This window comes from Amblyraja radiata, chromosome 14 (genome assembly GCF_010909765.2).
Source record: "Amblyraja radiata isolate CabotCenter1 chromosome 14, sAmbRad1.1.pri, whole genome shotgun sequence".
Lineage (NCBI taxonomy): Eukaryota > Metazoa > Chordata > Chondrichthyes > Rajiformes > Rajidae > Amblyraja > Amblyraja radiata.
In genome coordinates, this window is record NC_045969.1 from 15,993,039 (window position 1) to 16,011,691 (window position 18,653).

Consider the following 18,653-nt stretch of genomic DNA (forward strand, 5'->3'; position numbering starts at 1 on the left):
CTTGCTTTTAAACTTTTTATCTTCTGCCCGACAAGAGAGGAGAGCAGAAGGAATGACTGAGGCGCAAGAGGTCTTCGATTATGTTGACTGTTTTTCTAAGGCAACAAGGAATGTAGATGGAGTCGACGGGGGGGGGGGGGGGGGGGGGGTGGAGAGAAATGAAAGAGGCTGGTTTGATAGATGGACTGATCTGCATCCACAACTCAGCACTTTCTTGCGGTCTGGGAAGAGAAGATTCCAGCGAAGTTAATTCTTTCTATAGTGTATCTGTAGCTATTGGCGAGTCATTGGAGATACACCAAATTCCCTTAGTCTTATAGAGTAATTGTCAGAGTGATGCAGTGTGGAAACAGTTTGCCCTTCAGCCCAACTTGCCCACACCGGCCAACAACGTCCCAGCTACACTATTCTGGTTGAGACATTGGTGTGCTTTTTTGGCCATAGCGTCAATGTGGTTGGACCAGGACAAATTGTTGGCAATATATACACCTTGGAACATGATGTTGACAATCTTCTCTTCAGCACCATTGATACTAACTGGGGTGAGTGCATCACCCATTTCCTGAAGTCGACGACTAGTTCCTGCATCTTGGGGAGAGAGCAAGAGAGAGAGAGCGAGAGAGTGAGTGACTATACTCATGACTGTACTGCCAGACTCAGCAATAAGTTCGCTGATGACATGACAGTGGTGGGTCTCATCAGTGACAACAATGAGTCAGCATACAGGATGGAGGTGGAGCTGCTTACAGAGTGGTGCAGATATCACAATCTCACCCTCAACGTGGAAAAGACAAAGGAGATGGTGATCGATTTCAGGAGGGCTGGAAAATAACATAACACACGCTGCATATTGATGGTGCTGCTGTGGAGAGGGTCAGCAGTGTGAAGTTCTTGGGACTTCACCTGGCGGACGACCTGACCTCAACGACCAATACCACAGCAGTCATCAAAAGAGCACAGCAGCGGCTCCACCCCCTCCGGAGACTAAGAAAAGCAGGTCTCCCTACTGTTCACCTAACGACCTTCTACAGGGGCACCATTGAGAGTATACTGACCTACGGCATCACTTCCTGGTTTGGGAACTGCAAGGCTTATGAACAAAAACAACTTAACAGGATAGTGAAGACAGCCAGTAGGATCATTGGTGCTCCACTCCCTTTCCTGTTGGAGATCTATCAGAAGCGTAGCATCCGCAGAGCCCTCTCCATTATTAAGGACCCCTATCATCCAACACACCACATCTTCTCCATTCTGGCATCTGGGAAGAGGTACTGGAGCACCAGCTGCAGAACAAGCAGGATGCTACTTCTTCCCACGAGCAATAAAACTGGTTAACGGACTGTGTCCCATCCCCATACATCATATACCAACACATCTAACCTCGCCCATACTTTGACAGCTAGACACCTGTCAAAGCAAAGCCACTGTTCGGTCTGAATGTCTGTTTTTAGTTCAATTTTAGGTCTATTTTAGATATGTTAATTTTAAAGTTGTATGTATTTATTCTGCTTTTATTAACTGCACTGACAGGAACTGATTGAGAAACAATTTTTTGTTTCTTCTGTGTATGTAAGTACTCAGCGAAAATGACATTAAAGTAAATACTGAAATACTGAGAGAGAGAGAGAGAGAGAGAGAGAGAGAGAGAGAGAGAGAGAGAGAGAGAGAGAGAGAGAGAGATGCACCATGTTACTAAGCACTCAATCTCCTTCCTGTACTCAGTCTCATCATTGTTTGAGATCCTGCCTACTACAGTGGCTGTGCAGTCGTGAGTATATGGTGAGTAAAGTATGAGGCTGAGAATGCACCCTTGCAGGGCACTTGTTTTGAGAATTGTTCTGAAGAGAAACAAGGTTTTAAAGTGCACTGTTTTCAGAGAAATTGCAGTTAAATACAAACAAACATCTTGCATCTCCATTGGATTAATAGACACACACCCACACAAACACAAAAACCTTTTATTAATTGTATGCTTAAAATACCATAGAGAATGAGCAACTGCTTATCCAAATTTAGTAGCTGTACAATTTAAACTAAGCTGCACAGTAAATCAAAATAATTTAAATTGCACAAAGGATCTGAATATATAAGCAAGTTGCATGCACAATGCTCACGTACTAAAAAGGCTCATAATTAAAACAAAGTAGTTGATTAGGTAATTCCCTTTGCAATTTTAACCATGATTGTTTACGCAACCAGGGAAATTAAAGAATCCCTGGCATGTCTGTTTTACAAGTTTTTAGCTCAAATGCCAGTGGTGTTGAAATGAACATTGGGGTGCTTAAATCTTTGGCACTGGTTTTGCACTTTATAATATTAAATAAAGTTGTTTCAAAGAGTCAAAGTTTAATGATCCTCCAGTAGTTTAGTGAAAACAAACATAGCTAAAAGGATCAATTTCTGTCATGAACTGATTGAGCTGGGCTCTGCAGGGATCCCAGCTTTACAACCATAATCACCGATAGTTTCTGAGAACAAAATTATCCGTTAAGATCATGATTCGATTTATTATTCAAAGATTTATGGAAAAATGCAATTATGTGGGTAGCAAGTTAGACTGAATTGCTTTTGTTTGAGGCCCTCGAGAGATGCAGCATCTCAGTTCCAGTAGAAGACAAGAACTATCAGCATTCAAAAGGGGACATTTTGGATTATTTTAGGACATTAATACCTCTGCTCATCATATTCCATCCCCTACTTCTCTCTTAACTGCTCTATTTTGATGTTGTATGATTACTTTTTTATCACATCAATTCTCAATCAATCTTTAAAAATATCTGCATAGTTGCTTCAGCTTTTTATACTGTCTGAAAGGAAAATAACCTGTTTATCCAACGCTTCTTATTAAACAGTCCCACGGGATCAAGGGTGACTTTTGTGGATTTTGCCATTAGTTAGAGACCAATATGGAACCAACTCATCTACAGTTGGGGGCAGGAAGTGCATGATGGAGTGGGTGGATGGTTAATGCAAGTTGATGGGTAATGTGATAAAAATGCAATCATACAATCGCAACATAGAGCAGTTAAGAGAAGCAGGGGATGGAATATGACCTGTTCTTCTGCCACTCAAACAGAGCTTCTCTGTGCTCCTCTGGCATGGACTTCAGGTTCTCAATACCATGCCCAATGTGTCTTCACAAATTTTTACGCAGAGGTCAAAGGATTCGTAGATGCTACATCCTTGCATCTTCACCCATCTCTGACATGTAATTGCTTCCTGTGATGGAGCTCAGAATAAATAGTTTGCTTTGGGAGCCATGGTGGACACCAGAGTAATATGGCTGATCTCCCGTTTGCCAAACAATTTAACTCCCCTTCCCAATCCCACACTGAACTTTTTGTCCTGTGCCTCCTCCATTACCAGAGAGGGGCCAAACGCAAATTGGAGGAACAGCACCTCATATTCTGCTGCTGTTTTATCACCTCCACCTTAATCGTCGTACTAGTTTCACAGCCGTCGTGTTGAGCATCACCTACCCCACAGCCAACAATGGACCATTGTGGGCTCCACCTTTCCTTGAGCACCGTTGCTTTTTGCATATCTTCCATTCATTTGTTCTATGCACCTTCTACATCTCTCGTTTCCCTTTTCCCTGACTCTCAATGTGAAGTGTCTCGCTCCAAAACATCACCTATTCTAGAGATGCTGCCTGACCAACTGAGTTACTCCAGCTTTGTCTATCTTTCGCCCAATATAACTTCATGTGTCAACGTGGCCTCAAAGCATCAGCATCACAGAGTGCTACCACAATCAGATCACGTACACAATGATAGTAACTCTTATCAGACAGCATCTCACTAACAATCTGAATCTCTGATTATAGTAGCCAGTGTCCAGAGTCTTTGGGCTGCCCTGAAGTCTGCCATAATTAGCACCTGCAGCGAGTCCTAGCTTCTTCACCACAAATAATTAAAAATGGTTTGAGGAGAGTGTTCGGGAGATCAAGATGTTAATTTATTGTAAACGCAAGGCCCTCCTGGATTGTAGGTTCAACCATTTTGAGCGAAAAGAAACAATCCTACAAATACCAGAAACCGGAGATTCAATAGAAAACCTAAGGAACACATGCTGGATGGAGAGAGCACATGATGCTCTGCAACTTGCTGATGACCATGACGGGTTATTCAGGGCTGTCAAGACCATCTACAGCCCAAACATCCCACAAGCCTAATGAGCACCAAGAATGGGGATAAATTATTCAGGTGCAGAGATGCAGTTAATGTCCACTGGAAGGAACACTTCTAGGATTGTTCGAACTGCAAATGACCATTATGACATTACCCTTGACCCATCCCAGAGACATCATTTTGGGTTTATAAAATTACACACCTAGATTCTCACAATTACTTTAAATCAATGGTGTGATTTTTCAAATGGAAAACATAATTAGTTGAATGAAATCATGGTTTATCAGGAACAAGCAAATATTAATAATTCTATCCCCTTCTACGGTACTGACAAAGCATTTTAAAATTCTTATAATATTGTTTGAAAATAAATCTTAAATATACTTAACTAAACACATACTTTGATAAATTGAATAACTATGGCCAGAATAGAGTTTGCTCTTTTATTTGCATAGCAGTAATCAATGTTGTAAATCCAGGTAATTTTCAACGGAACATTTAAACATTAACTTGGTTTTAGTGAAATATCTGGGTTTTCCCAAAAGAGTGCATAGTTAGAACTCTTTCAGGGAATGCTTTGCTAAGCTTTCCAGACTTGTCCAAACAACAAACTATTGTGTCTGTTTTGATTTTGTGCCTGCAATTATACAGCTGTCGTTTTCGGAGTGACCAAATTAAAAATATAATCCCGAAATGACGAAAGCAGTTGGCCATCAAACAAAGATTCAGAATTTCTTTGATAGATTCAATGTTTATTTTCTATCTTTTATATAAATTTCTTTAAAGTGAGAATTTTAATTTCACAATGTGTTTCGTCTTCCTTGGGCTGCAAATGCATCAAGTTGATCAAATGTTACTCACTTATAGTGAAACTATGGTTTTGATCGCAGCAATCAAGCTTGCCAAGGAGAAATTCTGGAGCAAGCTAGAGTTCCAAGGTGACCAACCACATGAACACCCTTGGTTTGGGCTACAAAGTGAAGTTGGGTAATATCGCTGACAGCAATGTGTCCCTTCCTGATGAGCTCAATGCATTCTTTGGTCACTTAAATAGAAGGGCAGTGGAAGGACAGCATCTGCTCCATCAGCCTCGGCTACACTTGTAGCAATGGTCAGATTGGCCTGAGAGTGAAACCACAGAGCAATTGGTCTGCATTTTCAGGACCTGGGTGGACCAGCTGGCAGGACATTAACTATTAAGAGAAGCTCAATGCTAGGGTGTCACGTGCGGCTGAAGGCATCCTTCAGGGAAGTTGTCGCGGGGCACAGTTGAATAAAAGACCTGGCGCGGAGCATCGACAAATGGAAGACCAGCCGCAGTTTGTGGCCTGCAGGGGGTAGCTACCGAGCTGGCCCAGGCTCAGAGAACGCAACCTGGAAGGGGGGAGCCCACCGAGCCACCGCCGCTCATCCTCCGTAGACCAAAGACCGGGAGGATGGAGCCAGTGATGATGACAGAAGCGACGAGAGAGAAGAGGCCAGTAGAAGAGAACTGGGGTCTGGCCGATCGCGCCTTCGAGTTCGGCTGCAGGAGGTTCCCACAGGGCACAAAGGTGGATAGGCGAGGAGACGACGTCAGCTGTCAACTAAGCGAATGCAAAGACTGGAGCCCCACAGCAGCCTGGGGCTTCCCTGAATCAGGCACGTCTTGATAACTGAAGCGAAACTGAACTTGGAAAATTATGCCAAACATGGCACCTCTTGCATGCAGGCTCAATGGATCATTTTTGTAAAACTGCTATTCGGGGGTGGAATGATGATATTCTACTGGACTGTTTGTAAGAAAATAATTATCTCTGAGCATTTGCACTTTGCACATGTGACAATAAAGCACCATTGAACCATTGACTATTCAGACATATTGAACCTCTCAGCTCCATTTAAAGATCCCCGCGTGCTTCAAGAAGACCACTATCATCCCAGTGCCAAAGCAAGTTAGGTAGTGGGCTTCAATGAATTACGTCCACTCATTCTAGCATCCAGCTTTGAGAGACTGGTGACAATGCACATTAATCCCAGCCTCCCAGAGACCCTCGATTCACTATAGCTATATTCTGCACACTGGTATTTTCCACTGCCCAATTTCCTTGATCCACTGCACAGGTATTTTTCTCGTTACACTCACTATCTGTTGTATATGGCTCGATTATATTCATGTATAGCACGTATATACATATAGTATATACATATAGTTTATACATAAAGTATGTATAGTTTTTCCACTTTATCTCTGTACATATTACTATAATAAGCCAGTACCAATTCTTTTCAATATTGTATCTACTTTTCAGTAATCAACACTGAATATGTCAATAGCTCGTCCCTTTCTTCCATCTAGTTATCTTCATAGTGCGTTGTATCATGAAGCCTGGAAGTACTGTTGAGGGTGTCGGCAACTCTGGCCATTTCCTTTTCTCTCTCCTACCTGATGGAAGCTTGAAAGCTTGGACGCCAGACTTAAGAATAGCTTTTTCTCCACTGCTATCTAAGTCCTGAACCAAACGCCTCTTCAGATACGCCACTACTTACTCCTACCCTCAACTCGACCTTGGGTTATTCCATTATTGTACTTTAATGTCCTCGTCCACTACAATCTTGCACCAATCTGCTGTTTTGTACTCGTGGTTGTATTGGTTGCATTTATCATTGTATGTATACTGCTTACTCCATGAGCTTCATATGAATAAGGAATTTCGTTCCTTGGCATGTATGACAGTAATCTATAATGTCAACAATCTTTACTTTGGGACTTAATAGCTGGAAAATGTTTATGTGTTAATTTAATATTTAATTGTTGGTTTTCCAAATTGTTAGCTTTACACTGTCTTTCCCTTTCCACATCTACCTTATTTCCAGGAATATAGACATATATTTTTTAAAGTGGATGGCATTTTAATGGCGCAATTAATGAATGCCGACGTTTAGAAAAGTCAGACTGGTTTAAATTTAAAAAATAATTGATGGCTACATAGCAAAATTTATCCAAAATACCCAATATAAATAATTAAATCACTGTAAACACCAAAAATAGCAATTTGCTTTATTTTTTATTAATCACAACTCTCTATTCTCCCTTTAGCCTAATACCCCTTGGAATCTTAATGATAGATTTGTTTATACTGAAAAGATGAAATATGACTAGGTTTCTCGTGGTAGCAAGATAACTTGACTTCCGACTAAATGTCCCATTCAATAAGTACATTTACCACTTAATTTCAATGCAAGAAGGCAATGTAAGAAGACCTTGGCATCAAATAAATTAGCATTAGCAATAATGTAAATAAGCTTTTGATAAGCAATTTGTTCACTTCCATTAACAGCAATGGTGGCTTGAACAATAAGAACAAACTTGATTAAAGAGGCATATCTAATAAGATACTGTTATATATCCCCCAGCAAAATTAAGAAACACCAGTTTGAGGTGATCTCTTGGAGCTGAGAATGATTTGCCTACACTTGGTTCTGATGTGGCAGATGAGTCATGCGATGTTCACAGTCTGTGCTCAGGTTGGGCAAGCAGTAATTGCCAGTGCAAGTAAGTGCAGATAGGATGTTGTATATCCAATTCAGCATTTCCCACTGCCCCTGTATACTTGTTGCAGGCACACTGGAGACAATGGAATGGGATTTATATTCTTCCGAGGGCACGTTATCCATGTTCCTGATGCTTAGTGTGAAACTTTTGAAAAAGCCCAAGGGTGGCAGACATCAGATATTACCCGCAAACATAATTCCACATCTTTGAGATCACCAGGTATGTTCTTATTTTCTTAGACATGAATTCATACCAGGTGTTTCTCTGCCTAGTTTCATTACTTCAACAGATATTTCCATCTGCTCTGAACACATTATATTTTTTTAAGCTGTCAGATGACCTTGGGTTCTTGGTAGTCAATACTATGGGATTATAGCAGATAGCATATTGTGGGATGGAATCAAGGACATTCAAATAAAATAAAAAATCAGAGATTTGGTATTGGAGATCTTCGGAATGCTTCTTTCTGCAGGTGCAAACTGCTTCCAGTCTGATTTTTCTCAGTTCCTGGCTCTAAAGTCTGACCTTTGTGCCATGGGTAGCATTTACAGCATTGGATATCGATGCACATCAGGCTTATTGCTGGAGTCTCGGTGCTGCGTTCCACCATCTTTAAATCACATGTTTTCTGTTGAAACTTTAATTCTGTAAATGAAAATACATTTCTATCTCCCTCAAGGGTTGTTTGTCCAATCCAAAAACATCCAAAGTTTTTCATTAATGTTTTTCAACAAACCTGTTTCGGAGGCTTTGACAGTGACACACACAGAGGCCAAATGTTGGAAAAGACCCCGACAACACACTAAAAGGCTGAAACAACTTCCAATATTGTATCAGACCAATGCAATGAGCTGTTGCACCAATAATACAGGGTGTATGCCAGAGCAAATGGATGATGGGACAAGGTAGAAGCAGACCAGGCTGGTGCACTATGCACAGCAGATGAGAGTATTTATTGAATCTGTTGGAATTTCCGTGCAAAAGCTAACATATATTCAAAATAAAAGCACAGCTTTCCACTTCTCAAATTGAAGGTTGGAACATGGAACCCCAGGTCTCTTCTGGATAACCCACATTGAAAGCCCCAAACATTTTACTGGTATCATAGCCTGGGAATTCTATCCCTGACATCCCTGCATTGAGACAGCCACATTGAGCACTTGAAGTGTAAGTAATGACCTAAAACATTCCTTGGTAAATACTTCACAAAAAACAGAGAGGATGTGAAAAGTGTAACCACAGGGTAAGAATCTGTTAAGATTATGCCAATACAATCACAGCATTCTTCTGGATTTTATAGGTGGTGATAGACAGGGGCTAGAAACAAGGCATTAGTGGTTCTAGATTAAAATACTCAATATTTTGAGGGAAAGAAGAAAATGAAAACTACTGATAACTTGGGAAACTACCCAATATGCCAAACATCAATTACTGTACCTAATTCCTGAGTAACTAACTCTTGGTTAAGGATGGACATCAGAACTGGATTTTGCCATGGTCCTCCATTTTTACTCATCCTGATAAGTACATCAAGTTCTGTATTTAAGTCCTCATGTAAAACAACATAACATTCCTGCAATGGAGAATAAAATAAAATGTTAATAGCAATTGAGAAATAGGATCAAATTTACATTCATTTTAATACAAAAGTGGTACTAAAAATAAATGAAAACAATGAATCTGAAATTCAGCGGCTATAAAAATATATTGTTTAATTTTTCTCTTAAAAATATTAACAGGGCTCGAAATTAATGGTTGCCCAGGTGCCAATGGTGACCTAAAGTCCCGCCGGGCAACCTAAAAGCTGTGCCATTTTGCCTGGCTAGGCAAGCACCCGGGACACCTAATGTTCAACTCTGAGCGGGCCCCCCTCTCTATATCTCTCTCTCTCTCTGTCACTCTCCGTCCGCCATCCATATCCGGGCCGCCAGTTCTCCGCTCTCTGCCCGCTCCTCATCCACTGGCATGGTTGGCCGCTTTGCACATGCACACTGCCACGGCCTGCACATCCTGCAGGAAGGAACTGCAGATGCTGGTTTAAACTGATGATGGACACAAAAAGCTGGAGTAACTCAACAAGTCAGACAGAATCTCTGGATAACAGGAAAATATTACGTTTTGGGTTGGGTCTGAAAAAGGTTCCTGCACACCTTTGGAATGTGGAAGGAAACAAGAGCACCTATGCAATCAAAGGGGAAAGGAGCAAACTCCATACAGACAACACCCATATTCAGGATCAATTCCGGGTCTCTGCACTTTTGGGCAGCAACTTTATGGCCAATGTACTGCCCTATAGTCTTGAACTGAATTAAAGCATACAGTAGCTGTAAAGGGGGACATAGTGTCACTTAGAGATTTAAAATTCTCCCTGCAAACGTGTTGGTTTCCTCCCACATCCCAAAGACGCTTTGGCTTTGAAGGTTAACTTGTCTCTGTAAAATTGCCCCTAATGTGTAGCGAGTGGGTGAGGAAAGTGGGATAACAGAACTTGTGTGAATAGGTAGACAAAAATGCTGGAGAAACTCAGCGGGTGAGGCAGCATCTATGGAGCGAAGGAAATAGGCGACGTTTCGGGTCGAGACCCTTCTTCAGACTTATGTGAGGGTGGGGGGAAGCGTGAAGAAGAAAGGAAGTGGAGACTGTGGGCTGAGGGAGAGCCAGTAAAGGGAGGAGAAAGCAGGGACTACCTGAAATTGGAGAAGTCAATGTTCATACCGCTGGGGTGTAAACTGCCTAAGCGAAATATGAGGTGCTGCTCCTCCAATTTACGGCGGGCCTCACTCTGGCCATGGAGGAGGCCCAGGACAGAAAAGCCGGATTCCGAATGGGAGGGGGAGTTAAAGTGCTGAGCCACCGCAAGATCAGGTTGGTTATTGCAAACCGAGCGGAGGTGTTGGGCGAAGCGATCGCCAAGCCTACGCTTGGTCTCCGATGTAGAGCAGCTGACACCTCGAGCAGCGGATGCAATAGATGAGGTTGGAGGAGGTGCAGGTGAACCTCTGCCGCAACTGGAAAGACTGCTTGGGTCCTTGAATGGAGTCAAGGGGGGAGGTAAAGCGACAAGCGTAGCATTTCCTGCAGTTGCAAGGGAAAGTGCCAGGAGAGGGGGTGGTTTGGGTGGGAAGGGACGAATTGACCAGGGAGTTACGAAGGGAGCAGTCTCTACGGAAAGCCAACAGGGGAGGAGATGGGAAGATGTGGCCAATGGTGGAATCCCGTTGGTAGACAAAAAAGCTGGAGAAAATCAGCAGGTGAGGCCGCATCTATGAAGCGAAGGAATAGGCGACGTTTCGGGTCAAGACCCTTCTTCAGTCAGATGTCGCGGGGGTGGGGGGGGTGGGAAAAAGAAAGGAAGAGGCGGAGACAGTAGGCTGTGCGAGAGCTGGGAATGGGAGGGGAAGGAGTGCGAAAGCAAGGAGTACCTGAAATTGGAGAAGCCAATGTTCATACCGCTGGGGTGTAAACTACCCAAGCAAAATATGAGGTGCTGTTCCTCCAATTTGCGGTGGGCCCCACTCTGGCCCTGCAGGAGGTCCAGGACAGAAAGGTCGGGTTCGAAATGGGAGGGGGAGTTGAAGTGCTGAGCCACCGGGAGGTCAGGTTGGTTATTCCGAACTGAGTGGAGGTGTTGGGTGAAGCGATCGCCAAGCCTGCACTTGGTCTCACTGAGGTTGATCATAAACTGAATAATCCAACCACATTTTTGTTTGGAAGTGGAAAGAAATAATAGAAATTGCATTCATTGCAACGTATAAAAAGAGTTGAGATACTGTATATACTGAATTATAATTTTGCTGCATGCCATTGTGGTATATATCATGTCTTGATTGGTGAATATGTTTTGTTTGTGACTTTATTTGAAGCAGAAATATGTAAATGCTTCATTGAGCATAATTTCGACTGATAACTACGCACTTCGTCCGAGTATATTATCGCACACGTCATCTTAAATGACCGCCTAAACTGTAATTTGGTAACCTAAAAAGCTGCCTATGTTGCCCGGCTGGAAACAGAGAAAAAGTTAAGTGAGAGCCCTGATTAACCATCGTTAACATTAGTTACAAGAAAAGGAATTGTAGATGTTACCTGAATAGTTTTTAAAAATTCTTTCCAAAACTCTTTTGACGATTCCTCCTCTCTACAATATAGAAATACTTCAAAGCAGCTCCTATGAAAAATAAACATTGAAAATAGAATTCAGTACAAATATTCCAATTATTTTTTGCAGATGTGAGAAAAGTTTACTCTTACCCCACCTGCAGTCTGACAAAGACAGAAGACACATCTACCCCCCCCCCCCCCAAATGTACTTCTGTCAAAATGTTCTTGTTGATAATCAGGAATAGAAATCACAGATGATTATTTTAAAATCCCTTGGGACATATTACCTTTTTGATGCTCATGCTCTTGTGGCCAAGAAATCAGCAAAGAGAACAAACTGACTGAAGCGTGTAGGAAAGAACTGCAGATGCTGGTTTAAATTGAAGGTAAAATGCTGGAGTAACTCAGCGGGACAGGTTGCATCTCTGGAGAGAAGGAATGGGTGACGTTTCGGGTCAAGACCCTTCTTCAAACTGACTGAAGCCAATGATTGATTGCTTAACGCCAACAGGCATAAAAACAAAATCAATAAGCCAAGTGTTTTTTGATAATGCCTTTTAAATGCCTTCAGGTATTTTGCCAATGTAAAAAGCACTATATAAAAACAAGCAACTGTCTGCCCAGGAAATTCAACTCAAGCTGTATTTGTAAAAATGATCAAGAACGTACATTTTTAAAACGATCATCATCTAATTACATTTTTTTGAACGCAAAATAATAATAGCAATAAAGAAACAGTATTCTATCTTGATCACACCAGTTTAAAGCTATCTGTTCTTTTAATGATTTTCATTCTTTGAAATTACTTCCATATCTCTGGGAAGCACTGGCTACATTTTGGACCATTTGTCACAGCTGTACCTTTCTACCAATATGCTTACATCTGAAAATTTGATTTGACAATTTTTTATGCAAGCTCTCGCTTGTGTAAATAGTTTAAATTATATGCTACAAATATTCCAATACAACTTTACTATTCATTCAATTAAACTAATTTTCAGAAAATGAGCCAAATTAATTTGGGGGCTGTACTCCCTTGAATAGTGCTAAAATAAAAACATTGCCACACACCTTCCTTTGAAAAAATATGTAATTCAGCTTTATAATAATGACAAAGTAAAAGGAGTCTAAACACAAGACCCAGTGCAGCCTTTCCCAATATTATATTATTATAATATTATTTTTTAATCTGACAAATGCCAGATGTATATGGCTGGCAGAAGTTGTTGCGGAAAGGCATATACAAAACCAAAATTTGGAAAAAACTCGCTGTGTTTAAGACATATTCATTTCATATTATGGGATTAGTTTAGCAACAAGAGAGTTTCACACAGAGAGTGGTGAATCTCTGGAACTCCCTGCCACAGAGGGTAGTCGAGGCCAGTTCATTGGCTATATTTAAGAGGGAGTTAGATGTGGCCCTTGTGGCTAAGGGGATCAGAGGGTATGGAGAGAAGGCAGGTACGGGATACTGAGTTGGATGATCAGCCATGATCATATTGAATGGCGGTGCAGGCTAGAAGGGCCGAATGGCCTACTCCTGCACCTAATTTCTATGTTTCTATGTTTCTAAGATAGATGTATTATGAGATTAACGAGATAAATGTACTATTTTGGCACTGATTTATGTTGAATGGGTATCTTATCTACTCAATATCTATGTCCAATTCAGGGAAATACTTTTCTAGATTCATCTATAAACGCTGTAAATACTGTATTATAATAATCATCACACCGTCTTCAATTTGTTCGCTCGAACTCGTCTGTAATTCATGGAGATGGAAAAGAGTCCACTTCTCCATTAACAACTCACTTTTGCCACAAATTAGCTCACCTTATCTTGAACGTGAAATATAGAAATTTCCTTGCCTTGTAAGGACGAATTAAGATTATTTAAAACAGAAAATATGTTTGCCAGATATGCCAATTGACAGAGCCAGCGCCAGTCTTGAAAACATTCTTTCAAATCGAAGTTTTCATTAAGAAAAACCAGTAGTTAATTCCGGAGTTCAAATAAACGAGTCAACACTTTTCCACGATAAAGCCAACAAACCTCGGTACAGAAAATAAATTGGGTATGATTACTACTCATTTCTTCACACAGTTGTGAGAAAAGTCGGGCATTTAACAGATGTCCTTTAATATAATTTATGATATTCACTGCTTTGTTTAGAACTTTAAGGGCTGCAGACATCATATGTGTAGCCAAAGCTTCTCTGTGTATACAACAATGTGTCGATTTTGCATCTGGTGCAATATTTTTGATCCTTGAAACAAGCCCATTTTTAGATCCGACTATGGCCTTCGCTCCGTCTTTGCTTATTCCAACACAATGCTTCCAGTCAAGTTTGTTTTGTTGCATAAATTCATCCATAATGTTAAAGATTTCTTCTCCAGTCATATGTTCTGGCCTCGGTTGGCAAAATAAAAGGTCGTTATGAAGCTTTTGGTCTTTTTCATACCTAACAAACACCAAAGCGTTTGCAAAATTCGCAATGTCAGTGGATTTGTCTGCCTGTAATGCATAATAACGATTCTGATGGATGTCGGATAATAATATGTTTTATATTATCAGCAATTTTGGTGATTCTTTGATGAACAGTATTATTTGAGAGACAAATACGATCAAAAAACCTTTTTGCGTCATCTCCAATCATTACTTCTGCCACTATCTTTGCAGTAGGCTTGACCAAAGTTTTGCCAATTGTCTCCGGTGTGCCATTTTTCGCTATTAAGAGCAACACCATTTATGAGGCTAGTAAGGCTTTTTTTAATTCTCACTTCAGGCCCCACATTCTTTTCTGAGGTTTTTTTTTTAATCTTTAAGTTTATTTTTGGAAAATTCCACAGATTTGTCTTTGTATTCGATATGTTTCGATTCGGAATGGTGCTTTAAGTTGGAAGGCTTCATGCTCATTTGTTAAAATTTCATGACAAATTACACATAATGGAGCCAGTTCATCTCCAGTCTGTGAAAAACCATTTTTCAAGTAATTTACATCGTACTTACGAAGTTTCTTGGCTATCTTTTTAGTTGGTCCTTTAGAGGTGTCAGGTAGCACATCCTTCTCAATTTAATTACATTCATATGGTCCAGATATATTGACGTTTTCTCGTTGTCTGCGGTTACTTCTATCTTCCTTATTGCTCTCTTTTATGCGGTTAATACACCCAGTTTTTAACCAATGATCCATAATTGAGAATACAAGAGTTAGAAAGGCATTTACCCACAACCATTTCTTAGTTGCTGACGCACATAAAGTGCAAACCATTCGGGCAAGTGAGGCTGAACGAAAATGTATGAGTTGTCGTGCGGGAGTCTGCAAACTACCCAAATGCAGCAGCTATCACAACTTGAATAGGATATTTCATACAAAATATAAAATTTATTTGCAAATGTGTACGTATAAAATAATTGAATTGTTAATTGAATGTTACTCAATATCTAATTAAAGACCAGAGTAGAATGCCATAATTCTTTGGAACAAATCTGCTGATGTTGAAAATCTAATGTGTATTCCATAGATGTATTATCAAATATATTTTAATATTATAACTAATATGTTGTGTTGGTTTTTGCTGCTTTTTATTAGTATGACTATACTTTTCTGGTATTGCAAAAACATTTGTGTATCAAAATTTCATTGCCTCAAAAATTAATCGCTTCGACCTCTGCTACACAATCACAAGCAAGTTAAGGGCCTGTCCCATGAGAATGCGACTCCATGCGGCAAGCGCGACCAAAAGGGCCGGTCCCACCTGCATGCGGCAAGCGCGACTTAACGTGGTCGCTTGAGCCGTACGGCCTCGCGGGGGCGGTCCTACTTCAATCGCCGGAGCCGTATGGAGTTGTGCGCTGCTGGACCCGACATCGCGCGGGGCTCCGAAAAACTAACCGTGTTCAAAAATTCTGCGCGGTAACTTCCCTCGGACTTCGCTCGAACTTCATGTCACTCACTCGACCTCCGCGCGGCCCCCGCTTCTGGTTTGGTCGCGCTTGCCGCATGCAGGTGCATGCTGGTAGGACCGGCCCTTTAGGTCGCACTTGCCGCATGGAGTCGCATGCTCGTGGGACAGGCCCTTTATGACTTTAACCAACAGTCCTTGAAAGACCTGATCTTAATGCAGACTAAGATCAAACAAGGCTCTGATATACAATACAACACAATACAATACGGTTTATTTGTCACATTGCACATAAGTGCAAGTGAAATGAATATGTCAGCAGCAGTACAATGATAAAGAACACACACAAAAACACAATAAAAATTTAACATAAACATCCACCGCAGCATTCATCACTGTGGTGGAAGGCACACAATTTGGCCAGTCCTCCTCCATTTTCCCCCGTGGTCGGGACCTCAACCCTCCGCAGCCGTTGCTGCGGGCGTCCAGATGGTAAAAGGACAAGGTACAAATCCAGGTAAGTCCAGAGTAGGCTCTTCCCCACCGGAAACCGCGGCTTTAAGTTGGTGTAGGCCGCAGGCCGGCGGTCGAAGATTTAAAGTTTAAAGTTCCCGCCGCGCCGCAGCCAGAAGCACCGCAGACCGCAGGGCCGGCGGTCGAAGCTCCCCTCCAGGGGTGATGGTAAGTCGCCACCGCGCCCGCGGTAGAAGTTGGCCACAGGCCGGCAGTGATGGCTTCTTCTTCCCCCGGGTCCCCCACGAGGGATCCCGGGCTGCGGACGCCGCGCCAGCTGAAACTCTCAGGCTGCCGGCTGCCCCGGGCCAGCGAAACGGAGCGCTCCCCTCCAGCGAGGGCTCGCCCGCTCCACGCCGAGAGTCCACGCTGCGCCCGCCTCTGAAGCCCCGAGCGCGTCTCCGGGAAAGGACGCGCCGATCCTTGCTGTTAGGCCACGGGGAGGCGACCTAGAAAAAGTCGCCTCTCCATGGAGGAGGCGGCCGAAACGGTTTCCCCCTCACCCCCCCCACACAAAACACACAAAGAAACATTAAAGACATACTTTAAAACATACTAAAAAAATTAAAAAAGTTGAAAAAACTAACGCGCTGCTGACAGGGCTGCCGCCATTGCAGCGCCCCCACCGACCATCCTTTGGATGGTAATATTACTCTTACCTTCTCAATCTGCCTCACCACAACAGTGCACCTTACCTTCAACTAACTCCCTACCAGAATCGACAGAAAAAAGGATTGTTCAATCTTGTTGTCTTTACTTCAGAACATTGGGCACTACACCCTGAGCCATCAAGCTACCACACACAAGCTACCATGCACAAAAACACACTTATGTCTGCATTCAGAAACACAGCTCCAGGCTGTCACCAACTCATTGTGCAAGAGGGAAGTGGCCAGTCCTTTGAACAGCCTCCCCAAAGAATAGATGCTCTAAAAGCCATCTGCACTGCAAAACACCACCATCCAACAATCACAATACATTAATAAAATCCTAGAAAATGTAGATGTTTCCATATCTCAGATGTGATTGCTCAATGAAGCAACATTAATAAGCTCACTCCAGTATATGAGAATATATTTTACTCAGCTGATGATTGTTCTAAGATCAAGAACTCAAACCTGTCACTGCCTGCCCTACATGTGTCAGAGGTGTGGGTTACTACACAAGGCTTCTTAAAACCAGAGAGGTACCAGCAGATTTGTCTCGGCAAAAGCCAACAAATCCACTGGAGGAACCAATGTCAAAATCCTCTCCCACGCTAAAGTCCGCAGAAAAGTATTACACTGATATATATCATCCAATTGACTGACACCGAGATACTAAAACTTCCTTGAGAAGAGGAATGCTTTAAGTAGCTTAGATCTCAAACATTTTAACATCGTCATCAGCTCAAAGAAATCCTTGACTTGTATCTACTCAAAACAGAACCAGCAGCATCCTGGAAAACACAAACACTGAGTCGCTGTGTTAGGAGCACAAAGAACCAAATATGGGTGGCAGAAGGATTATAAAAGACTGCCTACAAAAATGTACATAGTCAACAGTACACATAAAAATACCAATTTAAAAATAATTGAATTTTGCTTTGTCACAAAAATCACCTGTGATACAATTCATCTTGGATACTAAGTTTACAGGCCCTAATAAATGTGAAATGTCTTCTATCAATAGATATTTATGAAAAAGTTATATGTTTTCAAATAGTCTGAATACCCTCGATTCTTGAGAGAAAAAATCATGCATTTGTTACATTTGCACGAGCCAATCTTATAATAAAAATACATAAAAGATTTTAGAATGTATTTAAAAGATTATTTTCTTTATGAATTGAATGGACTTTTTCATTTGGTTTCTGGTATTGCACATTTACAGATCACAGCAGACTTTCATATTTTTAATACATTATGTTGTATTTATTTTCTGAGATTATTTTACCATTTTATGTATTTTGTGCTTGAATATGACCCAGATGATGCGGATGCCAAGAAGACTTCAAATGTCAATTTGTTCACAGAAAGTGGAACTGGATTCTGAATTAATTACCTTTTATTGCCCTCCTCGGGAATACAGGGATAAATCTCCTCTGTTACCCAGACAGGACTGGCACAACAAAACAATATTAATATCCCCAGCAATGTCAAAAAAAGCCCCAAATGTTCTGCTCTGTTCTCTTCAGCAGAATTAATAACTTGGTGCACAACAATCAAGACGATGAATTTCTTCCATACATTTCTTCTTAGTAATCCTGACCCACTACTGCAGGCCAAATGGTTTCAAAATGAATTCCATTGTGTAGTCTGTTAATTAAATACTGTCAAGTTTTATTTCCAACTTGGTACCTATTAATATAAATCTGCACATTCGATTTTACTAGCCATCATTTTGATTTATATCATTTCTTTTTCACTTGCTGTGACAGCCCAGATTTATAACACAAATCAAAATTCATAATCACTTTTATCGTTTAG

At 41.4% G+C, this 18,653-nt stretch overlaps 1 protein-coding gene across 2 annotated transcripts in view; it reads right to left on the reverse strand.

The window, feature by feature from the left end:
• znf654 (zinc finger protein 654) overlaps nt 1-18,653 on the reverse strand; it is a 73,238-nt gene that overhangs the window by 13,922 nt on the left and 40,663 nt on the right. For both annotated transcript variants that reach the window (XM_033032603.1, XM_033032601.1), the window contains exons 3-4: nt 11,752-11,833; nt 9,103-9,238 (exon numbers count right to left, since the gene is read on the reverse strand). In XM_033032603.1, coding sequence (XP_032888494.1) covers nt 9,103-9,238; nt 11,752-11,833 — 218 coding nt within the window. The remainder of the gene's footprint in view (nt 1-9,102; nt 9,239-11,751; nt 11,834-18,653) is intronic.